This window comes from Lagopus leucura, unplaced genomic scaffold, assembly GCF_019238085.1.
Source record: "Lagopus leucura isolate 7727_CA_CO unplaced genomic scaffold, USGS_WTPT01 Super-Scaffold_739, whole genome shotgun sequence".
NCBI classification, from domain to species: Eukaryota; Metazoa; Chordata; class Aves; order Galliformes; family Phasianidae; genus Lagopus; species Lagopus leucura.
Window position 1 is genome coordinate 15,004,022 of NW_024962255.1, and position 27,524 is coordinate 15,031,545.

The window sequence follows — 27,524 nt, forward strand, 5'->3', positions numbered from 1 at the left end:
TATTTCTTGCCCAGTGGGAGGTTGTCAGTTTGTCATGAAGGAAAGCTGCATTTTGCTTTCTGTTTCCTTTTGGTGCACCTATCTTACATCACATTGTCCTTTTTTTCTGATGAAGTCAGATGAATTTACAACATACAAGCTGAATTATCATGGGTTTGGTTGGTTGTCTTTTATACTGAGGCTGGGTTGTTTTGGTTTAGCCAGCTCAGCATCTGTTACAGCCGTGGCATTATGAATTGTGCGCTGCCACTTCTGGCCACCCGTTGTGCACAAGCAGATCTGTTCAGTGAAGGGGCTGTGTTTGTATGAAGAGCTGTGCTTTCACTTCTGCAGGTCCGTAATTTCCACGAAGAATAGTAACCCAATTATTCTTGTGTTCTGCTAAAGCAAAGGGCCTGACAAATGGAAACCCAAAGCAAGCCCAGTTCTCTGAACAGCCTGTTTCTTATCGGCTGTGTTCTAAAGAAATGTGATATTAGCATTACTGGAATGGCACTTAGAGCGGCGTTTGCAGAGCAATGATGCAAAAGATATTTTGGCAAAACGTAGGCCTGGTTGTTAAAATCAAATTCAGAAATCTTATCTGTATAAAGGCCTGGGAACTAGAAATAAACATCTTAGTTTATGTGTCAAACGTGAGAAAGTTTTGTCCTGCTGCTTTTAAGCACCATCCCCTTGAGCGTTTACTTTTAGATTTTGCTACAGATGGTCTGTATAAACTGCACTTCTGTATCCACGTAGATAGACGCTGCTTCAATCTGTAGATAGAAGTACTGCCCAAATAGCAAAAGTCTCTTTTTTTTTTGGCTGGAAAACATGAAATGAATATTAGATGAGTGTTGGTAATATCCTGTACTTAAGTTTTAAGCATCAGCTATTGTTCAGGGCTAGACAGCTCTCTTATTTAGCAGGAAGGGAACTTAATGAAATCCAATATTTGGAAATACGAGATAGATGAATTCAGACTTGGAACGGCCATGTAAAGATTTGACAGGGAGGGTAACTAAAGTTTGGAGTAACTTCTCTGGATATATGGCTTTATTATCTCTTGAAGTCTTAAACATGAACCGTGGTGTTTCCTAAAGGATACATGGTGTTTTAGGCAAGGTATGGAAATTGCTGGTGGAAGTTGAGCAGTTCTGGAATGGTGGGAGATGGGCCCAATGCCATGGGGTGAATCTGGTTTGCAGTGGGCTGGTTTTCCACCTCTATTCCATATGTGGTCTGCAGAAATTAGGGTGATCTTCTGGTGGGGGGGAGAAGAAATGATTTTCTTTGCAAGCTCTTGGTAAGGCAGTGATCAAAACCTGGATTTCTTTTCATCATTCTCCTAATGCAGTTAAGGTCTGTTGGATTTTTACGGTTCCGTGAGCTCCTGACTACAATGTCTTCAAGCCCAACCTTTGGCTGCTCTAATGGGCATACAAAATTTGGCTTTTTTTTTGTTTTTTTCCTGTTTCCTACTGGGAATAACTGCTGTTAGATCAGAGGGAGAAAAACAAAAATTGCAACTCTGTGTTTATTGCTGAAATTTTTAGATACCGAGTTGTTTGCCCCTAGTGTTGAATTGACTATGCCACTAATGCCTGGAACAGGAGTGGAATACCCGTGCTGTGCCAAAGACTACTGATCAGTAAAGACCAAAAAGGGGATCTTTGCGGGGCCAGAGCTCTTTTTCAGGTCACAAGCTGGGCTGTGATCCGATGCTGTCCAGGACGGGATGGGAGCTCCTGCAGAGCACGCAGAGGAGCCCAGCCCAACCCAGCCCAGCCTGACCTTTTGCTGCTCTGCACTGGGGCTGCAAGGCTGGGGTTGCCGCCTGGAGCAGTCGCACTTTCTGTCTGCAAGCTGTGCTTGAGTTTGCCTGTTTTGTTGCCCTGGAGACAGAACAGTGCAGAATGCTTCACCCTGACCAGAAATAGTTTGCTGTACCTTGTGACCGGAGTGCTGTACTCCTCCTCTGGTCTCTGGCCAGGCTGCATGGTGCTGGAGGGACGGGCTGTGGGGTGATGACCTCTTGTCACAAGTTCTGCTGTGTCTGCTGCCCTGCCCGCTCCCCTCCTTCTGTGAGAGGGTGTAGGATTGCAGGGGAGCAATTGCTCTTGATTTACATCTCCCATGGCATTTTGATGGTTATGTCATTCTGTTTGAGCCTCGCTCCTGTCAGCTGTCTGTCCTGGCTGTCATGGCCCAGTGGCTGAGCAGCACGTGGTACATCTTACCTCTCCTTCCCCTTTGCTCAGCTGTTTTTGCCGTCTGCTTCCCCGTGCCCTTGTGCTCAGGAACAGATTCACAGCAAGTGTAATTGCACACGAGGGCAACGTGATCTGAGTGAGGGAAGGATCCCCTTTTGTAGGGGTTCCAAGTAGAGCTGGGAGGGTAAGAAGGGGATTTGCAAGACCCAGGCATGTGAGAGAGTTATGGATAGTTTATCTTAAACTGTGGTCCTGCTGTGAGAACCTGGCCCGGGTGCAGAGTGTGCAGCACAGTCTGTTACCTTGCAACTACTTTCTAAAACTTCATTTGCAAAATACTGCAAAAAGAGGAGCCAAGGCACCCCCGGCAATGCAGGCGAGAAAGCGCTTGCACTGCACCAGGGCCTTGGGAGTGTGGATTCTCTCCAGGCTTTCCTCCTGCCTGCTACTTTATTGGAGTGGTTCTGGCATGGAGCTGTGAAATATATGCAACAACAACAATAATTTCCAGGACTGAGAAGAAGAGAGAGATGAAAAGAGTCATTTACCTTCCCCCCTCCCAGAACAGTAGCAGATGAGGATGTAAGCACATCTCAGCCCATATAAAATATTAATTGGGACATTTTCTACAGTTCAGCAATGGGAAAGAAGATAGAAATCCTGCAGTGCCCTGAGCTGCTATTCCCAGCCTGGGAAAGAAGTGTTCTGAGCTGAGATATCTGCCTTGGTCTCCCTCTTCTGCTCGTGATGAGAACAGTTGCCCAAAGCTTTTCTGTGCAAAGGAAAGGGAGGACCGTGCAGAGACTGCGGAGCTGCGTGGACTATTCTCAGTGCAGAGCAGTGGGTCTTTGTTTACGTGGATCTCTAGTGAGATTCCTGTAAATCAGAGGATGCTGCACTTGTAGTAGTCATCTGCTGAGCAGCCCAACCAGCCAAGTGTCTTGCTTACTCCTGTGGAAAAAAGGGTGCCCCACAGGGAATGCAAAGAAGGTCCATTTTCAACTCTGTATGCTGAAGACCTGCAGGAGGAGAAATGTCAGTAGAGCTCAGAGATGGCTGCTTTCCCTTGCTGTGTTCGTTTGCTGGCTGGGGAAGGGCAGTCAGTCCTCTCTCTTTCTGTACATATCTGCATCCCCAAAGATTGAGAGCTCAGGAGCTTCTGGGGCTGCCCTGGAGATTTGCCTCCCTCAGCTCCTTTCAGTGAAGTTGTGCTCATCTGATGTGTGTGTTTCATTTGCAAGGATGGGGCTTTGAAAAGCCAGGACTCGATTATTGCTGTAATGAAAAATCTATCTGAGCCTCAGCAGCTAAAGATCCCCTGCTTCTTGGCTAAGATGAGCGGAGTTGCCTTAGCTCTCTCTCCTTTCCTTGCACTCATGCATGTTACGTTTCTGGGGAGGAGAAACCATTTTCTGCTCTCTTTGATATGTTATTCTTTAATCCAGATGACGGTCCTGCTGAAACTGATGTTGCCTTTGGGCTGGAATAAGCATACTTAGCATTTGGGCAGGAATTCTTGCCTGGAGAACTGGAAGTGCTTGATCAGCATTTCATCAGTGACTCCATCCGTGGGTACTGAAGTATGGTTACCTTTACGGTTCATCGGAGCTGGCAGCATTCCCTACTTCATGTGTTGGCTGTGTGCAGCAGTACCTGTGTGTTTCTCCCTCCTGCTCTTCCTTTCTTCCCTGATGTTTCTCTGGGCTGGCAGCAGGTCCCTTTCATTTTCTGTGAGCTATTTCTTCAGAGAATGTTCTCCAGCTTTGGAGAAGGAGATAAGTCTCAAAAGCCCTGGAACTGGTTTCATGTGTTCGTGCATCTGATGGAAGAGTGGTACCTTTGTGTTGCTGTTACTGTTCACTTGGAATCCAAGCAGGGAATATCTCTTTATCGCTTTAACCCTTTACTGGAAGCAGAGGTCCTTTGCAGCCTCATCTACAGGCACCTGATTGGCTGTTACAACTGTGAGATTTTGGGAGATGGTTGTGTTCCAGCAATTCCTAGTCTCATCCATGCTTCTGGACATCAGCTGGGTCACTGTGTTCCTTTCTTTGTTGAAAATGAGCAAGAGCCTAGTTCAGAATTGTGGAGCTGAATACCTTGTTTCTTTCTCTTTCAGATCACCAGAAACTGGAACGTGAAGCTCGAATCTGCCGACTTCTAAAGCATCCGAATATTGGTAAACATCCAAAGATACTCCGTGCACTGGTATCCGTGGGCTATTCTGTATGTGATGAAGAAGCAATTTCCACTAGCTCAGGATGTCACAAAATGCAAAGTAGCACCATAGCAGCAGCTTTTCAGCAGAAAGAACTGTTGAATTTGAGTGCAATTGTAGAGGTAGGGCATGAGGAGGAGTAGTAACCACCTTCTTCAGTAATTTGCAGTGATGAATATACTAGCCAGTATGTTTATTGCTTGAAAATATTCAGGATGACTAAAACTTTTGTTACTAGCCTAGTTACTGGGATTTGTTTGCCCTGTAAAGCTTGTTGCACTTAGTTTAGTAGGTGATGTCGATTTTTATTTGGGACTTTAACTTTCATCAGCTTTATTTTTATCTGTTCTTATATTTTCTTGTCAGACCTCTCACACATTAAATGTTGTGCCCGAGAGAATATCCATTTTTATAAGTAAACCCCACTGAAAACAGAAACATGTCACTTTCCTACTTTGGTTCTACAGCTGGTTCTCCATTTGTAATGAGTAACGATGTGACTGCTCTGTTGTGGTTTGGAAAAGCGTTTGGGGGAATGTCAGTGGTTCATGCATTTTCTACACAGCATTTTTTTTTTTTTTTTTTTTTTTTGTCTTCCTAGAAAGAACAGTTTTTTTTCTTTATTTTAAGATGAAAGAGTCTAGTCATTCTGAACTCAGTGGGTGGTTGTAAATAGAAATAAAGGAATTAAGGAAATAGAAATAAGGGATAAAGGAATTATTTTATGCCTACAGCAAAGAGTTGAAATGTGTTGAAAAGACCTCTGAAGGCTGTATCGTCTATTCAGCAGTTATTTGACAACCTTACCTGGTTAATGCTAGGCTTGTTTGCTCTTAAAAACCTAGAATAATTCCATAGCCTCTAGTGGTAATCTTTCAAATATTTAGTTCTTCTATTAGACTTTAGAAAAAAACATACTTTGCTACTGTTGTTTCTATTTCTATCCAGTGTATATGTAGAAAGTAGTTTTTCTTTCCTCTAACTATCTTACATATTTGAAGACTGTTATCATGTCTCTTTCTAGCCTTCTTCTTCTTCAGACTAAACAAACCCAGTTCTTTCAGTCTTTTCTCATACGTCATATTTGCTAGACCTCTAGTCTTTTTTTCTTTCCTTTTTCCCGCTCTCCCTTGGACTCTGTCCAGTGGCTTCATATCTATCTTGAAATGTGTTGCCTGAAAAAAGATATCAGAACCCAACTAAGACCGTGTCAGTGTTGACTACAAGGGGAAGAATTGCTTTACCTGTCACATCAAAATTTGGCAAATCTTTTGGCAAATTTTGTTGGTTGATGGAAGTTTAAAGATATTGTTGATGCACATTTGTTTTCTGACACATTGTTGCATCAGACTACTTTCTGCGGATCTGGCAAGCAAAGAATTTTTCCATCTTGTATAAATGAGGATTCTTATCAAAGTGGCTATTTCATTTATCCTAATTAAAATAAGTACTAGGAAATGTACTGCGTGGGTTCTCTTCAGGTTTGTCAAGACCATTTTGAGTTACTTTCTGATGAACTTGCTGTTATATGTTTGCAATTTGTACAGTAATGTATTTAATAAAAATGCCATATATTGCACGATGTAGATAATTAATGGAACTGTTGAATACTGATGGGCTCTGAACAAACTCTTGAAGGTGTTGATGTGTTTTTCCAATTTGACAGTAGCAATTTTGAGTGTCTCTTCTCAGTGACTTCTATACACATTGTATCCAGCATTAGCTTACACTTTTTTTTATAATTACTTTTGGACATAGCACATTGGATGCTGTCAGAAGCCTTTCTGAAGTCTAGATACTACATGCATTGTTGCTTCCACATTCCGTGGACTTGTTATGCTGTCATAGAAGGAAATTGTGTTGGAAGCTGAATTGCAGCATGCCCTCTTGTTTTGCTGTGACACAAACCTCTAGTGAGTCTAGGGCAGAGGACTGTGAGTCACAGCCCTGTGAGGTGCTTTTCTCTCCTCCCTGTATATAGAATATGAAGCAAACCTGTTGAATTTATTTGCTGCCACACAGTTGACTCTGGTGTGATGGTTCCAGACTGTTACATGCTGACTGTAACACCCCTACTTTGAAAAATAAATGTTTATTTGGCCATGAGGTAATGGTGATATTTCTGTTTGTTGTTACTCTTTGTGAAGTGACTGCTTTCTAAGTTACTCTTGCATACCTTCACTGAACTTCAGCCTTAATTATAGGCTCTTGCTCTGTAAGTGGGTGTTTTCTTGTCTTTAGATGTGTATTATGGCCAAGGTAATCACAGAGGAGTAATCCTTCAAAGAGCTGAGTGTTGCAGTGTGGTTATTCCTTGATCCAGAAAACGTTTCCGTCTATAGACAGAAGAAAGTTGTCCTGAGGCAATTTTCTGATTTCCAAAGCCATGTTTGTTGTACATACCATGTTTTCATTGGGAGCCATACTGCCACTACAAACGGTATGTCAGACTTCATTTCAGTAGGACTTAATTCCTTAGCTTTCAACTTGCGTTTTTGATTCTCCTGACAACATTCTAGATTATTTAGTGTCCAGAGAAACCCTGTTCCAGCCACACTCACCAAATTACAGCCAAATTGGTATGACATCAATCCACATTCTGTTCTAAAGGGATAATGGTTGCATCCATTACTCAGGATATGAGAGTGTCAGAAAGAGGCAGAAAGCAGCACTGTTAAAACCTTGCTGTCTGTAAGCAGATAAAATGCTTGTGGAAGTTGGCAAGAGTCATGACTGCATGGGGAATTCCACTTGTCCTTAAACAACATACTATTTCAATGATTCACGTATCTATAAATCTTGTGGGCATTTGACATGAATGTATTTGGGGACATGTAGAAGAGTGAGTGAATGATCTGGTGCTCTCTTCTCTCGGTCCCTGCTTTGCAGGAAAGAAGGATGTTTCTCCAGGCATGCTCGCAGCTCTGCCCCTTCATTTGCAGATGTTTCCCCAGTTGTGCCACTGAAACCTGTGCATTTAAGATAAAATAGGCTTCACATTGTTTTCTTTTTGCTGTAGAGCTAAACTTGCAGTGTTTTGAATGTCACCACTTTCTTATTGGAGCAGCAGCTCTTTTGGTCTCTTAGAATTAAACTTAATTTTGGTTGGCCTGAGTATTTGATTTTTTAAGTCCTCTAATTGAGCAACTACCTGTGGATTCTCTTGTGGATAATTTAGGTTTTTGCCTTTTGCTACACAGCAACTACCAGAGTAGCAACAGAGCTGAGAACCCCGATGTCTTGCAGCTGTCTTGTTCCACATAGAAGGGAAGTGCTCGGTTCTGAGTGTGACCTTTCCTGCTGCAGAACTCTCAAAGCAATGATGCAGCATTTGCTAATTCTTATTCATAGGTCTGAAAACTGTTTTCTAGCATTCCTGTGTTTGTCCATCCTGTCGTTAAATGTTCCCCTTCTACTTTTAAATTTTCTTAGTTATGCCAGCCTAAATATGTCCCTCCTCTTTGGACCTGTCACTGGATGAGCTGTACTGCTTCTTAGATGTTTTTAAATCAACCGTACAAAAGTAGTTCTTGAATATCTTTTGTTTATAGCTCAAACTGAGCAGTTTGTTATTTTTACCTTCTTCGTGTCAGTTATTGTGTCCTAGCTCATGGCAGCCTTGCTGTGAAGAATTGCATGCACTTAGCTCTGGAATAACAAAAATACGTATTTTAAGAGAGGCTGATAGTAGCCAAATGACGAAGCCAAATTCTTTTTCTGATTTCTGCCTCTGTATCCTTTTCTGAGCTGCTTCAGAGTTAATTTCTTTGAAGGAATTTATAGCAGTGGTGAAATGCTGTCCTCAGCATCTACTGGAATTACTGCTTTTTCAGGTTTTTCCTACTTCTGATTTTTTTCTCCAGAATATACCTGCAGTTCAGTTCTTTAAATTTTTCACTTCTATCTTCTGGCTTCTTTAAGAATAAACTGTGGTTCTGGACAATTCCTTATTTAACATATGGAAAACATGGCAGAGAAATCTCTTGTGAATTAGCTGATTTTGTTTTCACCCAGTTCAGTTTTATTTCCTTTGAAAATGATCTCTCCTAGTACCTCTGTCTTGTGGGAGTGATTTTCATGGATGATTATTTAACAGCACATAGTTCATCTTTGCTTAAATAAAGGTGATGATCAAGGTGTGAGTCGCTTCAAGAAGGGTTTTGTGCTTTGTGCAGCCCATTGTAGAATATCACGATGTTCATAACTACTGGAGTAGGAAATGGGGTGCATTGGTCATGCAGACCCAGTGTTGGCATTGTCTCAGCCCCCACCAAGGTTCACTCGTGAATCACCTTGAGGACCTCTAGCTGAGCAGGCCCTCATTTCCGCCATCCCCTTGCTGCTTGGGATGCATGCTTAGCACCTTTTCTTAACAGGAGATCTGAATTGCTTGCTTAGTGAACAAGAGAATGCTGTAGGCTGTGTTTTGCTGTAAACAGCAGATTTCCCTGTTTTTGTTTGGCGGCAGACATCCAGGCTGCTCCCCTATGGAAGCACAGTGGTTTCCATGTGGAATAACAGTTCTGGATGGTCATGTCTGCACTGTTATCAGGAGAGTAGGAAATATTCCTGCTAATGAACTCTTTTGGATCACATCATGTTTGAGTAAGACACAATAAATGTCATGTATCATGCACTGAACTTCAGTCTTTCAGTGCAGACGTTGCAAAATGAAAGAAAAAAAAGTTTAGTTGGCATTGAAATGTTTAAAAAAAAAACTTTGTGTGCTTTCATTATTACTTTTACATTTTACCTCTACAGAAGGACCAGTTTCTCGACAGGAAAGGTACTGTCCTCTGTGCAGCTTCTTCCTAGGCTGTGGATTGCTGTGCCTGACCTTACTTTTTAGGGTCTGAGTGTTTTTCGAGAACAATGAAGAAGAAAAAATAAATCCCAGTGATATTTTGTGCTCCTCGAGACTGTCCCTTGTCTCTCCTTGCAGAGCCTGCAGCAGCCTGCTTCTACCTGAACAGAGCTGTGTTAACAAGCTCTTCTTTTTTATTTTCCAAAGCTCTGAAACTGCAATTGGTGTGAAATGCTGTGGGTCTGGGGAGCTGGCAAGCCGGTATATATCCAGCATCCTGTTACCTCTCTGTGTCAGATTTGGAGGCAGAAGGAAGGAAAGAATCCCTGATCCTGATGGTCTGGTTAACACCAGCACGCAATGTCCTGTTAGCTAACTGTCCTGCTGCTGTTAGTTACTGCTCTAACAAAGCTGGTCATTAGCTGCTGGAACAGATGATTTCTAGAGGATTATTTGCATTACACAACTTAATGCTCTTTAATAGCAAATTTTTAATTAAAAGGAGAGTCCTTTTGGAAGCAGCCTGAGCAGCTGCAGCTGAATTCTGCATGTTTAATGTAATTAGAGAAACAGCTGGGGTGGGAGCTCAGCACCCAGCTCCCAGGCAGTCACAGTCTTATGGTGGCTCCTCGTGGGACAGGCGTCCTGGGAGCTGTGAACTGTGCTGGGAGCATCCTGGCATACAGCCAGGCTGGGAGGCGGTGGGACAATTCCTGAGCAGGCTCTCAGGCTGGTGAGCAGCTGGGGAAGTGGGCTGTGGGTTGGAGCTGGAGCCATCTGCGTCAGCTCACTTGTCGCTTGTGCTGCCACAGACGATGGTGCTCAGTTTGCAGTCTGCTGGGCCGTGTGTATTTGTATCTGTAGTTCCAGCATTTCCTGGCACATTGGAGAGGGCATCAGGCAAGGCAACTTTGGTAAAGGGCATCAAGCAGGTTTTAGCCTCCAGTATTATTTTGCTTCTTCTGACATATTCTTTTTGTAATATGCCCCACGTGGTGTCTCTTTGCATGATGCAGGCAAACATTTGTCTGGGAAGTGCTGAAAAGTGAAGCTTGGCTGCTTCTAATGAGGCTTATTAGAAGGCTGACCTTCTAATAGCATTGTTCGGTCCAGAAGATCCTAGAGTACTTTTGAGTTTGCAATGCTAAGACTACATAAAAGAGTTAGAGCATTTCTATTACCATAAGGAGACAACCAGAAGTCTTAGTTGCCTTGTTTTGGCTCTGCTGCATGTACTGCAACAAAGGCAACTTAATTGGAGAATTCCAAGCGTTATATAATCCCAGTACATGAGATATATTGGTGCAGCGTGGCCAATAGCATGTTATATTTTCCCGTTGAATTCAAAGGATTTAAACTCTAGGTTCAGCAGTGAAGTTGACCCTTTCCTCTTGCTGAGCACTATCGCTAAGGACAGGCAGGGACCATTGGTGTATAGGAGCAAGTATGTTTCATGTTAAATTTTCCTAAGCAGAGATTAATAATTGTGAAGATAGAAGGAATCATCCTGTGAAATTATTCTTCTGCTTGTGTATTTCTTTGCCTTGTGCTGTGACTTCAGTAACTGTTCTGTTTTGCAGAGCAAACCTTGCAGCAGTTTGACAAAGACCACCCTGCCTTATAAAGGAGGCTTATCTTGGGCTTGTGTGGCAGGCATGAATGCTCTGGGCATTGAAACAAGAGTAAAACAATGATAAAACTGGGCACACTGGGCAGAGCAAAGGGAGGATGTGGATCAAGTCAGCTAGCTATCATCCGTGCTTGTGACTTGGGTATCAATTTGCTTTCTAAATATGACCCTTTGAAAATAAGATGCCTGTTGCCCTTCCTTGTCTTTTTATATTTCTGTTGTATAGGTGAACTTTTATAAAACGAAAAGATTCTTCTGATTCCTTTGTGGTATGCTTCAACTTCTGTATTCACAGTCTTGCTTTGTGTGATGCAGCAGCAAATGACATTGGTTGTTAGGCTGATACAGTCTGTTTTGTTTGAGGTTTTTCTTGTTATGATCAGATGCTTTGTACTATGCTTAGGCCTCAGGGAGCTGCAGCTGCCCCTACAGAGTCATGTAATTCAAGAATGGCAAGGGGATGAAGACATGAGTTTTTGGGGAAGAGGGTAGTTTGCTGTCACTGCTTCTGTGTTGTCAATTATTTTCCTAAGAGGCCAGCTCTGTGGATATTTCTTCCTGTACTGGTAATGGCAATTTATGTAGGATGAGAGCTGTAGTTTGATGGGTTGAGACTTGAAAGGAAACAGGAAAGAGAAGGATGCTTAAACCAGTGAGAGAGGTTGTGCCTTGTATGTAGGTGGTGGCACACAGCAGCTCTTTAACAGTGCAGTATTACAGGTGTGCATTTAAAACTGAAGGGACAGTGGTAGCAATCTCCTTATGCCAAGTGGAGTACTACTGTGGTACCAGCTTCAGGACTGTATATGAGGAAAGCTATGCTATTTCTGCATTCTTATTTAAAAACAGAACAAAACAAACAAAAAAAATCCAGCCCCCCATAAACTGTAATTGATTCTGCTTCTTTGGTTAGCAGTTGTCCTGGCATTGCTAACTAGTGCTGTGGTTTTTATTTGCTATTTCTGAAGTTATCTGTAAGACTTCAGTCTTACAAAACTGATGTGCCTGTGAACTGTATGAGCCTTTTGCTTGATGTGAATGGGACTTTTTTTTCTGTGCTCTAAAACCTTGGGTGAAGTCTTTCACCATATCCTGTAACTGACTTAGTGCCTTGTTGTCTGACTTGTTTCTGTTTTCTTTCTTACTCCACTCTCCTTGTCTGTGCTTGCTAACCTTTGCAGTAAGTTCTTTCATCCATCAAAGACTTTTGGCGTGGGAATAGTCATAAGGTGACCATGAGTGTAGTTGGTGTTGGCAGGGACTGATTTTCTACATCTGCAAAAATTCCTGTGGTAAGAGTGTTTCACTAGGAAGAAAATATGATTTGAATTGCTGCTTCTGGGTGACAAAATCGGCTAATGGAAATCAACTGCATTGTATTCTGGTGAATAGAGTAAGGTCAGGTTCCTTTGGCAAGTACTGGGCTTCTGTATAGTTTATTCATCTTTTGGGAGACCCTGTGTTTCTATTGTGCAATTTCCTTGTTGCTGTGACTTGCAGCTCTCTGTGGTGCGTGCATCTGTTAGCCTGGTGTACCAGGCATGGATGTTCCTGCTCCTGTGGTGGGAGAAAGAAAATGGGTCTTTGACATTTTGGAGGAAAAGAATAGCTGAATTAGTTCTTTTATTAATTCTTCATTTTATAGGTGGTCAATTTTCATTATTCCTTTTTACCCTCTTCTAGCACCTACATATGATTACACTTTTCACCCTGTCATGTCAGTAGGTTACACAGGTATGAGCAGGACTCTGCTCAGCTGGTTGAAGCTGAGCTTAAGGTAATAACGAAGACATCAGATGGTGCTTCAGGAGCAACACCTGTGGAACAAATGGTATCTACTTTGCCTGGGAAATTATATGAAATGGAGAGCACTCGGTGCTCAGGTCCTTTAACCTCCCCCACCCTTGGAAGCTGCCATGTGAGAGCCCACGGCCTGTCATGGTGTGGAGGGTCCTCATGGCCGAGGCTGAAGCAGCAGGCCCTGCACTGCCTGCAAGATGGAGATGTCAGATGGTATCTGATGGTTTTGTATCTCCATGATGAATGTCAAAACAATGTGGATCTTCTTTCTGAGCCAAATTGGAGGGGAGGCCAAGGAACATTTTAAGTGCATTCATCCTTGACATGAGGTTAAGGTGGTGGAGTTGCTTCTGACTATGTGCTGTTTCCTGGGCTGCCTGAATGCTTTTGGAAAAGGCTGTGTTATTATAAATGGATGGTTCACAAAGCCTTTGGGAGCAGAGCACTTCAACACGTGTGTCAGTAGTGCAACTCCTGGCACAAGGGTGACTGCCATGTCCTTGCAGGGTAGGAAGGCCAGCTGTGAGTCTACAGGTGGGCCAGTGGACCACGTGTTAGCTCTGGATGCTCTAGTAACTGGATGCTCTCTCACCTCCACCCCTGGGCATTGCTTTCATCTCTTCCCTTCAGTGTCAGTGTGAAGCAGGTATGGGCTAAAATTGAAGGTCATGAGATTTTTGGCCTATTCAGACTTGTCTTTCTCAGCCCATCTCATCGTTGTTCTCTTTCACAGTTTAAGCCTGATATTTTAAGCTGTTGCTAATTATTTCTTTGCAGGGTGATGGTGCCCACTGCCCTCATTCCTATTGCTTCTGTGCTGTTCCAGTGTTATTGTAAGCTTTGTTACCTAGGCAGATTAAATCCCGTGCAAGTTTTGTTCAGCATTGCTCTGGGTGGTTGCGAGGAAGCAGCTCCCTTGTTAAGTTAATGGCCTGCATCCTGCCCCCGTGGTCTGCTCTATTCTTTTGCTGTGCAGCCTAAGGGTGATGTATGGCACTGGTATTTATGAGCCAATAAATACAATTCTCTGTTCTCCTGTCATGGTTCCCCACCTAAGTATACAAACAGTGTTTTACTGTCCTTGAAGGCTCTTTCTGCTGCCTCTGCCAGTCTTTGCCAGCTGACTTGCTGCTTCCTTCCTCTTTCAAAATGCATCTGACAAAATCACTTTCCTCAGGACAAATAAATATTACCGAAAAACTCTTCCATATTTTATATTTGGTTGCAGTTTGCTGTCTGCATCTTGGTGTCAGAGTTCACTGTTTCTCTCTTCTACCTACAGAGGTGTTTGCTGCTCCTGGCTGCAGCTCGGCCCACTGGTGGCTGTCCTCCTCCACTGTTGGGATCTCATTTGTGCTGCCGCTCTCTGATTCGCTGCTTCTGACAGCACTTTGCTGACCTTTCAGGTGCCAGAGGGTGGAGAATGCTTTCTGGCATACTGAGTGTTACCTGACATGACCTTATTAGCACATTCAGCTTTCCTTGAAGTTTCGCCATCTGTTCCTTCTTCCCTTTTTATAAGGTTTCTGCACAGGCTTTTGCCTGTGTCCTGGGCATTAGCTCTCATTTATGTAGTTGCCTTTTGCGTATACATCAAACAATTTTGTGCATTGCAGTGAAAATCTCTTGGCACTGGAGTGAAAACCTGCCCTATGCTGAGAATCCAAGTGTTTGTTTTAGTCACTTTATGTCTTGTTCCCAGCCTTCAATGGAAATGTTTCCTCTTAGGAGATACCTTTCTCTGTATTTTTTGTAATGTCACCTCTGCTGGATTCTGCCAAGTGCTCAGGGGGGCAAGTCCTTGTATAAACTCAAAGTTGTATTACAATGAAGTTATTACAAAACTGACTAAAGCTTGGAAGATATTTTTATTTTAGTCATTTATTTTACTGCCTATTATTTGAGATATTTATTTCTTAAAGGCGCTACATCTCTGTTTTCAGCAGAGGAAACAGTTTTATGTCGAATACCTGCAGTATTGTTCCCTTAACTGTACTTGCTGGTTTGCAGTCTTATGCCTTGTGGAGTACTGCTCCCAAACCTCTTCCGTGAAAAGAAATGCTGAGGAGAGGAAGTTGGTCAAAGGACCAGCCTGGAGAGCTTGCAAATTATGGCAGGGAAAAAATGCTGAAGCATGCAGGAAAGAAGAATACAATTCTATTAGGAAAGGTGTAGGAAGTGGTCTCTACACTTTTATGCTACTCTTAATTTTGTGTTGTGGGTGTTTGCATGCACATGTTGCAAGAAGGATAAGAAGAGAGCATTGAGAAAATTTGCGGTTGTTTCCTGAGATGGGAGCAGGTGCCAAGTGCTTGTTTGAAACATTTCCAAGATGATGATGGTAACTGACGTCATGGACCAATAAAAGGTGCAAACTGACCTCTTGATGCTGGCAAAGAGATAATCATTGTGTTGGGAGAAGCCAAGACAGGTCACTCGTGTTTCATGTTTTACATGGAAAAGAGTGGAAGACAGGGAAGGGATGCAAAGGTACTGCTATAGTGACAGAACAAGGTAACTATCCTGTTTTCGTAGAGATGAGAACAGTAATGTTACTTCAGTCAATACTCAGTTGCACAGATGTTGCGGTGGCTGAGACTCACTCCAGGCCCATCTAGTTGTGTGAATCAATAGGGAAATCCTGTAGGTGAAATCATGTAAATAAGGTAACCAAGCTGTCCTAGTCTGGGTGTGGCAGTTTAAGGACTGAGTCAAGTAAGACTGCTAGTTAGTGACTCTGATTGGCAAAGAAAAGAGTGAAGTTTTTCAGCAGGAGAGAAAAGCTAAAAGGAGGACGTAGAGATATGAGAAACTGAGCTCTTAATTTTGTTATTGCTCTAAAAGCAAAACCTACAGTTAGAATTAATCCAAGAAACGTAAAAGAAAGCAAGGCTTTAATTCAGACAGGAGGAAATGGCACTGGAAGAGAAATTCATTTCTGTTGTGGATGTAGTCATTATCACTATTTACTACTTGTAACTTGAGGGAAGGACTTCAGGGCCCCAGAGATCTCACAGAGTATCCGGGGCAGCCCGTTGTGGATGCAACCTCAGCCCTGATGGTGAAGAGGATGAGAAAAGGGAAAAGGTGGAAGTTAATTCAGGCAACAAGAGGGGATGTGTAAGTAGGTTGAGGGAGGATTAAGTTTTAAGGACAACTGTGGTCATTTATGCCCTTAGTAACAAATAGATTAGAAAAATAAAACAAAAGCGAGCTTGAATTTTAGGTAATGATTGGGGGTATAAGTTGGAATGGAGTCAGGAAAAGGAAGTAAAAGGAAGAAACAGGCTTCATTGAGCTTTACAGATAAAAGGTAGAAGGGAGATAGATAGCATCAATGTGCAGGTGGGTTTACAAATGGATTTTGGCATTTTTTATTTGTATTGTTTTTGGTTGGAGATTCTGAAAAGGGCTTGGGGAAAATAAGAATGATTGAGGAAAGACTGCAAAGCGTGAGCATGGAAGAAAGAGTGGGTAGATGTGAAAGGAGAGTAGAGAAGTTTTAGAAGAGGAGAACGAATGGTCAAAGAAATTCAGAGTTTGTTTTGGCGCTGGGGTGAGGTGGGTGTATGTGAAGGACACCCATCTGTTCCTTTGAGATAAGCAAGGGAAATAGGTCACTAACTGAGCACACAAAATGAAGGGCATAGGGAATTAATGGGCTGAGTTGAGGGAGAGCTTGTCTGTGTGGCTAGGCTTGATTTTTGAAGTGTCATATTTGCTGCATGCTCTGTAAATCTCCATTTCTTGATTGTGTTTTGCAGTGCGGCTCCATGACAGTATTTCAGAAGAAGGCTTCCATTACCTCGTCTTTGATCTGTAAGTGTCTTTCTTCAGCTTTGATGCTTCATCAACGTTACAGACATGTGGATGGTTGAGTAGGAGCAGAATAAGAAACACCTGAATTCTCTCTTTCTCTTCCAAGCTCTGTACAAAACAGCACGTTACAAAAAATCGTTGACTATGTGGTAGGGGATAGACCAGGAAAACTCCTGGCAGCAGGTACAAGTGTGGGATGGCAATCAGTGGCTACCTGTGACTTTTGTCCCTGAGGCAGTTTGCAGGGATCAAAGGAATGCTGGTCTGCCCAAATGTAATATTTGCTGAGCCGTGTAGAAATGCGTGGACATTTTTGCTCAGTGCATTGAGAGTGTTCTGTGAGCTGCCAATGATGGTGCTGTGGCTGTGGAGCTGCCCTTATCCTTCCATACCACAGATCCCTGTGGAGGCTGCTCAGCACAGGCTGCAGCAGGATTGTAGGGAAAGGATGTGAACACAGAGGCAGTACAAATCCCATACAGCCTTCTGGCTCGGCTTGGTCAGCTAGGCTTGGACAGGCTCTGTAACAACCTTTATTTTATACTCCAGGGTTACTGGTGGGGAGCTATTTGAAGATATTGTTGCCAGAGAGTACTACAGTGAAGCAGATGCCAGGTAAGACTGTTTCCAGATCCTTCTGTGTGTGCCATGTGTGTTGGCAAGCGGGATGAATTTCCTGACTGATGTTCTGTGCATGGCTTTGTTCTGCAACTCTTGCTCCCTATCTGGAAAAAGCAATTCCTCTTTCTGCCATTAGAATAAACTATTGTCACCGACCAGCCTGACTCACTGCAGCTCCAGCTCTTGCTGCCTGCAGACGCTGCTGCTGTGGTGCGTTCTTTGCTGGGAGCTCTGTTGCTAGTGGCTTTGTCCGCCTGACCTTCCTGGTGACTGGTGACAGGGTGTCCTTAGTGAGTAACACAGGGGAGAGCTGTCCTCTGGCTGTGGGAAAGCTCTGCCTGCTTGGTCTCTGCCCTCCTGCTGGGCTTCCAGTGACATGCTGCTGCTTTTGGGCAGACCTGTTCAAGTTGCCTTTGTTTAGGTAATGGTTTTACAGGAGTGGGAGGGAAAGAAGGGCTTTAAAGGCTACAATTCTATGAAAGCTCTCTGATGGTATGCTGTCTGTTGCAGTGAAAATAATGGCATAACATGTGCCTTTCTACTTTAATATTGAAAAGATTTCAAGCTGTGCCCTTCCTTATTCTGAGCATTCCCCCTTTCTTCCACGTTGAGCTTCCTGAAACAGACTGTGCTTGTCTCTTTGCTGTTAACGCAGAGTAATTTGCACAGTAATAGCTGAGGATGTCTCTGAACCATCTGTCTGTTGGCCAGGGAGAACCTGGAAACAAAGCTGGGTTCAGGCAGCTCCTGTTCTGCTATAGCAGGCCTTAAGAATGGCCTGATGATGATATTTCATCATTACTTATTCTGTATCTTTGTCCACATCCCATACTACCTCTTGCTAGGGCATGAATTAAGAGAGCCATGGGAGGAGAGGGATAAGAAGGGGGCAGTGAATGTTGCTGCAAAGTGAGTTTGGCAGGTAGTACTTTGAGGAAGCCCGTCCCACAGTGGTAAGCACACCAGCTTGGATAGAAGCAGCACTACAGAGAGAGCATGCCTTTCCTGAGTGTAAGGAAGGAAAGTGTATGGCATGTTTGTACACTTGTGCAGCCCATGGGTGCTTATTTGCTTTCCATGTACACTTACAACCACTTTCTTCTGGGCATTACATGATGCTTTTAAATGAGGTGTTGCACCACACACTCAGCTGGGGAGCTGTCTGCTTATGGGCAAGGCCAATGGGCTCATCACTGGTGGAACTCCTGGAGGATCTGAAAGCTCTGTAGAGGTTTTCACTGGGGTGTACATGTGGATTGTAGGCATGGCATCTCAAACAGATGTGCAGTCACTTGACTTGTTCCACCTTGATGTTGGGAAGTTCAGAGTTTATCATCAGCCTCCCCACTGCCCCTCTTGCCAGTGCCTGTTCTCTGAAGTGATGAAGAGCTGACTGTGACCAACACTGCTCAGGAAAATATTGGCTGTGCTGGAGGAGAGGGAGAAGCTATATGAGCCTTCCTGGGGGTGCTCAGCCTTCTGACTTTAAGTTGGACAAGACTCACAGTGCCCATAAGATGACAGAATGAAACTCCTCCTCCCTTTCTCCCCCCATGCTGAGCTGAATTCCAGAGCAGGCTGGGAGAGCGAGGGAGCGAGGTCCGTGCCAATCTGCCGCACTTGGCTCGCCTGGGACACCTCACACTTTTGCCATTTTTGGCCAGAAAATCTCTCTCACTCAGACTCAGCTCTGTTCTAATTATACATTTTTGTTTTGGGAGCAAGCAGATATTCATGGACTCCAACCCTGAGGCTTGTGCTGCCAGCTTTGGGGAGGCAGGGGTAACATACATAGGGCTTCATCTCTCCCCTTCCTTCTCTTAATCTCTTCCCATCTTTTCCAGTAGACAATTTCCTTTTACTGAGGTATTTTTAATTTGTTCCCCTGAGATGAACAGAATTTGGTGAGGAGACAGTGAGCTCACAAACACAACCTATTTGAGTTACCCACGGCTGGGTGCTTACTGCCCAGCCATGCAGGCTGCCAAAATGCCCACTTCTTGCAGCAGACACTCTAAGAGCTCAGTAAATTTGTGACAGAATAGATTGCTTCAACCAGAAATCTCTTCCATGGTTGTTTTGCACTGTTCTAATATGTCAGGTATAAATGTGGGGTTGCTTTTTTCCTTTGTGATTACAGCAAAGAGAGTGACAGAGGCGTCAGTTTTCTGTGGGCTGGGGCAGTGCAGCACACTGTGTTCAACAGAGGCTGAGTCTGCTTTTCAGATTGCTAACCTCTTAAGTGGGATCTGTACTTAAAAGGCACCCGATAAGCGGGTGTGTACACACACACTGTATGTAAAGTGCTTGAGATGCTGCTTTTAAAGCTTTGCAAACTGGCAGGCACCCAGGAGTCTTCATCCTGAACTTACTGGAGGAGTTTGCTGCTTTCTAAAGTTTATTCTGTGCTTGGAGTAGCCCCGTTCAGTGTTTCCTGGAGCACTGGGCCGTGCATGTCCAGTCTCAGCTGCTCTTTGCAGCTACCTGTGTGCCTCAGTTCCCTGTGCAGGGTGGGTGTTACTGGTTAGGGGAGCAAGTGGGATGCTCAGCACAGTGAGAAGGGAGGAGACAATGACAGGCAGGCGAGAGGCTCTGTGGTCCTGCTGTAGCTAGGATGTCTAGCATCCTATTGCTGAGTGGGAGGGAGCGTGAAGTGGTGACAGTGCTGAGCTGTGGCATCCGGTGGGCACAACCGAGGGATTCAGCCTGGAGCTCTCAGCTCTCCATAGTACAAATATAAAAGCTGGGGAAACATCCTGGGATAGGGTGCCAAATGTATGTATACACATGTGTAACTCTGTGTGTCTCTCCCTTTATCTTGCAGCCACTGTATTCATCAGATACTGGAGAGTGTGAATCACATTCACCAGCATGATATTGTGCACAGGGATTTGAAGGTAATATTTCCTCCGTGCCACAGAGGCTGAGGAGCAGCCAGGGCACCACTGGAAGAGGCAAGACAGGAACTCTGTTGCCAGCTGGCAGGGCCTTGGCTTTTGTATTTCTTTATTTGTTTGCTTGTTTTCATTTTGTTTCCCTTTACTATAGTTGGGCACAGTTGTTCCCGAAGCACAAATTCACTCTTTCAGATTTTTCTAGAGGGTGTACTAAGGAAGTTTTCTTTCTTCATGAACTTTGTCAGCTCTCAGCATCTCTGGAGGCAGCTCCTGGATGGGGTAGCTGTAGTATCAGACAGCAGTGGACTTTCAGAGAAGTTTGGGTAGGATTCATTATAATGAAGGACACTTTCTAGTTTGCTGTTGAAGAGATCTCTATAGACCTGGGGCATTCTTTGTTCAATCTGCCAGGATGAGTTTGTCTACACAGAACATATATATTTTTATTCTTCACTGTTGCCAAACACATGGTATTGGGCTAGGACAGAGATGCACAACAAGAGTTTTTCATGTCGTTTCTTTCTTCTCTCATCAGTAGAAGCTTTTAATCAAAAAACAAAACTGCTGGCTAGTAGAACAATGAGTAAATCAGCTGTCTGCCACAGTCTGACACATTTATAGACCCAGAGCCCCCATGCTGGAGTTACTTAAAATTCCCTTCACACGTGGCGCTAGCAGTACTGGGAGCTGAGCAGATTCCAGAGCAAAGAGGCTTGTGCCAGAAGGTCTACCTGTCCTGCAGCATTCTCTTTGTAAAGTGTGGTCATGATGACCACCAGTGGTCCAGTGAAATTAATGCAGGATGACACGTGCTACTAGTGTTGGTTTTGGATTGTTATACAGCACATAACAGGTATAAAAATATTTTGACAGTCACAGAATGATTGAGGTTGGAAGGGACTACTTGGGATCATCTAGTCCAACTCTCCTGCTTCAAGCAGAGTCACCTAGAGCACATTGTAAAGAAAGAAGTAAAAAACATTGCAAGCTTAGTGACAGTGTTCTGCTACATCCTGTATTAAGTGAAAGGTGTTCCTGCCTACAGCAAGGAGGTTGGAAGTAGATCTTTATGGTATCTTTCAACACAAACCAATGTTTTCATCTAGTGGGCAGATAGTAGCTCTTAGTATTTCTGTCAGACTCCCATGAAACTCTCTTTGCTTTCTGATTCAGAGCACTTTGGAAAGTGGTCTAGTGTGGAAGGACTGCTCTGAATTTAGAGCTGGTACCCGCCCATGAGAAGGACAACTTCCAAGAGGCACTATTGCCCAAAATTAGGGCTTCTATGAAAATAGGTGGTGTTTTCTAGTGCAAGATGCTGCAAGTTTTCTTTTGTATTTTGTGTTTATGCATCACCTATTTTGCTTCCCGAGTTTTGTGTTAGTTGTTAACTTGTTTAAAACAAGACACTCCACACAGTACTTAATATGTTTCTTCTGTTGCTTCCTCCAATTCACTGAAGCTATCCAGGCCCGAGGATTATCCATTCCTTTTAGAATAAATGATCCCATGCTCCTTATTTAATGTTATAGCTCTTTGCCAGAAGCTTGGCCTTTCAGGATCAGCATATAATAACTGCAGAACTTGTTTCGTGTGAAGTTGTCTCTTGTACCTTTTGTAAACTGTTCTTCTGGCTATTATTCTCTAAAAGAACTTTGAATATCAAACTACCCATAGGGACAAGACAGTAAGAAATTGAGGAATGCATTCCTTCCTTACAAAAATTGTGTGGAGCCTGAGGCGATCCATGTGTTGGCAAACATGCATGGATGATAAACACTGTTAGCCTTGCAGTGTTTGTAGCTGTAGTTTAGAGGGAAATGATGCTTAGCTGGCACAAGCCTGACCTAAATTTCAGTGTTTCAGGCCAAGCCAAGGTATGACCTGAAGTTGGGAGTGATTTTCAGAATACTTCACTGGTCTACTGCTGTAAGGACTTGTTTATACTGGTAGATTTTCACAGCTTAAATAACACAGGCTTTTCCACATAGTGAAAAAACGGTGCCACCAAAGTTTATTGAGAACCAGTTCCCCTTTTTTCCACGTCATTCATGGTAAGGGCTGTGATAGGCAAAGCTTTCTTCCTTTCTTTCAGAGCAAAAGCAAGGAACATGTCCAGTACTTTTAAGGATGTGAATGAGCATAGCATCTCCTTCCTGTCAGGCAAAACAGGGATGGAGTGTTTCAGGGGGATGAAAATAGTGGGCAGGATGCAAAAAGCCAGCTTCACTGGATTTGTGAAACTAAGATGATGTCTCATTTCTGTATTTCCAGGCTTCCATCTGTCTTGCTTAAAAACTCAAGTTGATATGAATTGCACAAATGATCAGAAGGGAATAAGATGTGAAATGACATTTGTCATTCCTTGTCTCTGTTGTGTTTCCTGCTGATCTGTAATAGCTACCACCTTACAGGCTTTGAGGTTTCAATTAGTCTGTTGTAACTAGCTGATGTGGTGCTGCAGAGAAAGCTGCTGACTGTCTCAGTACAATTCTTGAAGCTGTAGTGAGACTTCTGCTGAAGTCTTCCACTGGAACATGACAGAATTATGACCCAAATGAGATTCACATGATGGGAAGTAGTAGTCTGTCTCACATTTCTGGCACCTGGGGCAAGTGACATGGTTGCACATAGTACAGGTGACAGTGGCAGTAGCATGACAGCATATTTAACACTACTGTATGTAAGAATTTGTAGCATGAAAGTAGCAGTATACAAGAGCACTCACTTGTTGTTGCCAATTTGAGGCTTTTTCTGTAAGGGATGAAAGCTACTGACTATCTAGATGATGCCATCCCACATTACGGCTCTGTGTTTGGCAGGCCCTATTAGCATCATATTTACTTGTCCAGTGCCTTGAGGACTGTATAACATTCATGGGGTGAAACATCACTGTAGATTGTATCTTCTGCATCCCATTCTCCTCCCTTGCTCCACATTACTTTCTGTGGGGATGACAAAAACAAATTTTGGATTCTGTGCTTCAGGAACTGTGCTGTCAGTGCCCTCTGGTGTCAGCATGTAATGTATGGGCTGGACTGGGAGAGGCTCCAACTCCTATAGAGAATTTGTATTAGATTTGAAGATTTTCTGCCACTCTAAGTCAAGGCCATTTGTTGCTGTTTCTCTGCTTTCATCTGAACAGCTTAAGTATGTGCCTGCTGTCAACAGATTGCATTTAATGATATGAATACAAAGATAGGAGGTTTTAATGAGGATATCAGTCTTTCATTCTTATCCCCACCCTTTTTTTCTTTTCCCTTCTTCTCCCCAGCCTGAGAATTTGCTACTGGCAAGTAAATGTAAAGGTGCTGCTGTCAAACTGGCTGACTTCGGACTGGCTATTGAAGTGCAGGGAGAGCAGCAGGCCTGGTTTGGTAAGAATGTTTGAGGTTTCTCACTTCTGCTCACACCTTTACTGATTCAGTTGCTTCCACCTCTCAGCTTTTCAGTATTCTCTCTTAGCTCTTCCAGCATGCTTGCAGTCTTCCAGTATCCAATTCCAGTGCTTGCAGAAGCTTCCAGCATCCCAGTCTTTAGGTCCTCTGCTGAGGCATGAGCCTCTGTGCAATAGAGGAAAGACATAGTGACAGAAAAAAATGTCTATGTATTCCTCCATTTTTCTTGTTATTGTTTAGTAGATGCTAGCGTCAGAGGTGAATGCAACTGCTAAGTTTAGACCCTGATCCAAACTTTCCTATGACTTAGGAGTGCAGAGATCTGGAATTTTGTTTGGTCACTTTACAGAAATGCACTTGAACTGGCCTTCTCAGGCACATTTGGATCTTTGCTGTATCTTTGTTTAGGTAAAACATAATTAGAAATGAGACCTTCTCAGGCTTAACATCAGCTCTAAGACTCTGCAGTGCTGTGGAGATTCTGGAGAGGCAGCTACTTCTCCTGATCTGCCCGCACCATTTGGTTATGGGATATTTCCCATCTGTGTCTAGCGTTCTCCAACTCCATGCTATACATGTAACTCTGATGTGAAGCATATGAGATATACAGTGTATGACTTTGTGCCCAGCTAGCTGCCATGCTCCCTCCCTCTTTTATGTTTTTCTGCTCTTCCTGCAATAAATAGATGCTCATCCTCATGTGGTTTTCTTTCTTTCTCATTTTTTTTTTTTTTTTTTTTTGTCTCTTTCTGTTGTTCTATCTAGAGGTAGCTTTGGCAAACATGGGGTTGGGGATGATAGGTTTTGAAGATTACGAATACTGGATTTTATGATAATGGTAAAATATTATTCTGCTTGAGGACTGTACTTTATGTCATCCATTCCCTGGCAGGGTTTGCTGGCACTCCAGGCTACCTCTCCCCTGAAGTCTTAAGAAAAGATCCTTATGGAAAACCAGTCGATATATGGGCATGTGGTAAGATTCTGTCCAAATATTTTATACTTACACAACCTTTTCAAATATAGGAGCAATTCCTTACAGCCTATTGCTGGGAGGGTGTGCAGTGCTCCTTGTTGGGTGGAGAGATGAAGACACTTGAGAATAAGCACCTTGTGTAGATGGAATTACTGCTTGAGCCTAAACTCCTTTGATTCTGGCTCCTAATTCTTTCCTCAGGCCATCGATCAGATGCATGAAACTTTTAGATAGGGCTGTTCTGTGCTTTGCAGAGTCAGTTGTTTTTAGCCCACTGCAGCAGTTTCCTATCACACTAACTGTGTAGAAAATGAAATACTGAACAGAGGTGTAAATGTATCTGAGACTGATAAGTTTAGAGACAGGTGATATCTGTGTTGCCTGACGTGGACTGTATGGTTCTCTGCAGGCTAGGAGTGATAGTTTTATCAATGATGTTTTTATCCCAAGACCACAGTGCACAGCAAGCATCTAAAAAGTGATTTCCTTCCTAAAAAGTCCCCTGTTGCACAGCAGCCCCAGGGGATGTGACTTCATTTATTGTGAAAGCAGCTGGGAGTTGTGGCTCACCAGTCAAGATAATGGGGGAGGAGGGTAAAGGACATCATGCACCTGTTCTAGCTCCTGATGGCTGGGATTAGGAACTGAACATGAAGTGCCAAGATGAGATTCAAAAGACAAGAAGTTTGTACTGTCTTAGTACCTTGGAGAACTAAATATGATGACAAGTGAAGATCTAGAGTAGTCATTGCCTTGGGGACTGTCAAGAGGGAAGGTAGATGGGCTGAAGGAGTAATTGGCATATTAGCCTAACCAGAGTGTATCTGTGTCTCTCCCTCCCAGGAGTGATTCTGTACATATTACTAGTGGGGTACCCTCCCTTTTGGGATGAAGATCAGCACAAACTCTATCAGCAGATCAAAGCCGGAGCCTATGACGTAAGGGCACTTTCTTGCTGAGTACCTGCATGGGTGTAGAAGCCATATCCAAAACATGGCATTATCTTGGCGTCCAGCAGCAGGCCCCAAGCTACTGTGCAAAATGATGTTTGGCATGTTCATACATCTCGTCTTCTCTGCCTGGGATACAGTCCTGTTTGGGGCTACTGAGAGGATATGTGGACAGCATCGCAGAGGGCATCAAGGCATTGTTGGTCATTAGGGAAATGCAGAGCTGGAAATGGAGATGGTGGGCAATGATGTTTTCTCCTGTGTTTGCCGTGAAGTGCTGAACATGTAGGCAATGTTAAGGCTTAAGGAGAGCAAAAGGAAGGTAGAATGAAGAAACCTGTCTTAATCAAGGCCCAGTTAAAAGAATTGGGAACTGTTCTGTAGAATTATAGCTTACATTAGGGCCTCCTGTCTTCTCTGTGGTGCAGTGGAGTTTATTCCAGCAGTGGAATATGTGGAGCCTGGTGAGAAGACTTGACTGGCAAGAACCTTTGGAGGAGTGTTTTTGTGGAGGGATTAGTGTGTTGGGTTGGAGGCTGTAGTGAAAACCAGGCACTTCTGGAATAGTTCTCAGAGAACAGCAAAACTGAGGTGTAAGAGGTGCCTGAAGGAAAGAAATAGGAAAGAGTTTAGCATTGGGGAGCAAAGATTATATAGAATATGGTCTAGACATAGCAGTTTGAAAGTGGTATGTAAGTTCTTCCACATGAAGAGAGGCTTGGGAGGAGAAAAGGAATTCCTAGAAATATTAGCCTGCAGACGTGAGTACTGCAGAGGCAGCAGGGGATTTCATTTTGTTGGGCTACCTTGGGGCTTAGATGGGGGAGTTGAGGTTCTGCTGGACCTCAGCTACCTCTCAGATTCTGGGCCTGAGACCGTGAGAGCTGCTATACTGGTGAGAATAAAGATCTGCCTTACCCTGTGTCCTGGCTCAATGGCTTCCTGAGAGAGAAGAAAGTGATGTCTTCGTATTTGATAGCTTTAAATGGATGTGTGTTTGTCTCTTGCCTTCCTGCCCCTTTTGTTGCTGTGTTCTTTCTGTGTTGCTTGTTCTCATTTGAAGTGATTTTTCACTAATTATGTAGATGGGGATTTTCAAAGCACTTCAGGGATTAAATGGCCAGCACTTTCAGTAGATCTTGAGGAGTGAATTGCCTGATCCCTGTGCCTCCAATACTTTATCACTTATTGCTTTTGAATTCTCGTCTAGAATGAAGAGAGTACAGTAGATTCTTCCCCTTATCTGTGTGGCAGAAAACAGCTCAAGTTTTACTAGTGCATACTCCCTGATGTCCTTACCCCCCAGCACTGGACTTTTATCTCTTACCTGTGGAGGCACTGACAATTGTAAATTGGACCTTGTGCTGTTGGAGAGGGGTTTTGAAAGACATTGTTATGAATATTTCAGGGTTGGAGTGTGTGGGAAGTGTCCTGGTTGATAGCTATTATCATTTTTGAGCCTCCTTCAGTGTTTTCAGGGCGAGTTGTGTAATATTTTGCTGATGTCTGAGAATGCAGAAGTAAGCTTGATAAACAGATCAGATATGAGTGCATTTTCATGATCCAACTGAGCAACATATAAGATGCAGGAGAAAAGAAATGAAATAAACTTTTTCTTAATGTTCTAGTACTGTAAGAAAGTTGTCTCAGGATAGATCAGTCTTCTCCTCCCTGCTTCCTCTTTAAAGACTGGGAACATTTAGCCCAACAGCTGTTATCTTTGTGGTCTCAAGTTCATCCGTGTTTGAACAGTAGATTCGTAAGAGTGAGACTTACCACATGTTGTATTAGCATGCTGTCATCTGTAGCACATGCAAGAATCTGGAGGATGGTGTAAACATAATTCCTGGAATCATAGGAGAGGAATCATACCCCCTCCTCAATGACCAGCAGCTAAAACTGTTTGAGATAATTTTCTTTGTTCCCGTGCTTCTGTGTTCCTCTCCCCTATAGCATTTCTCTTGCTCCCTAAGTAATGTGTTTTCTTTTGTATGATTGATGCTTGCAAACAACTTGCCAATGCATTGCTAAGCCTAAGAGGCTGATATTGCTCCAGTATATTGTGCTTTATGGTAGGGAAGATATACGTGATAGGATTTTTGTGTCAGTGGTTATCGCTTTCTTGGAGCTTTGGTACTTTGGTACTATTTGGTTACGTTTGTGACTTTTGTATATGCTGTTACAGCTTCTTTGCATGTTGGAGAAAGAGCAAGGTA

At 43.4% G+C, this 27,524-nt stretch overlaps 1 protein-coding gene across 10 annotated transcripts in view; it reads left to right on the forward strand.

The window, feature by feature from the left end:
• The window catches only part of CAMK2G (calcium/calmodulin dependent protein kinase II gamma), a 110,530-nt gene that overhangs the window by 44,715 nt on the left and 38,291 nt on the right, over positions 1-27,524 (forward strand). For all 10 annotated transcript variants that reach the window (XM_042863199.1, XM_042863202.1, XM_042863197.1 and 7 more), the window contains exons 3-9: positions 4,315-4,374; positions 16,412-16,466; positions 17,016-17,081; positions 19,912-19,984; positions 23,259-23,361; positions 24,275-24,358; positions 25,202-25,296. In XM_042863199.1, coding sequence (XP_042719133.1) covers positions 4,315-4,374; positions 16,412-16,466; positions 17,016-17,081; positions 19,912-19,984; positions 23,259-23,361; positions 24,275-24,358; positions 25,202-25,296 — 536 coding nt within the window. The remainder of the gene's footprint in view (positions 1-4,314; positions 4,375-16,411; positions 16,467-17,015; positions 17,082-19,911; positions 19,985-23,258; positions 23,362-24,274; positions 24,359-25,201; positions 25,297-27,524) is intronic.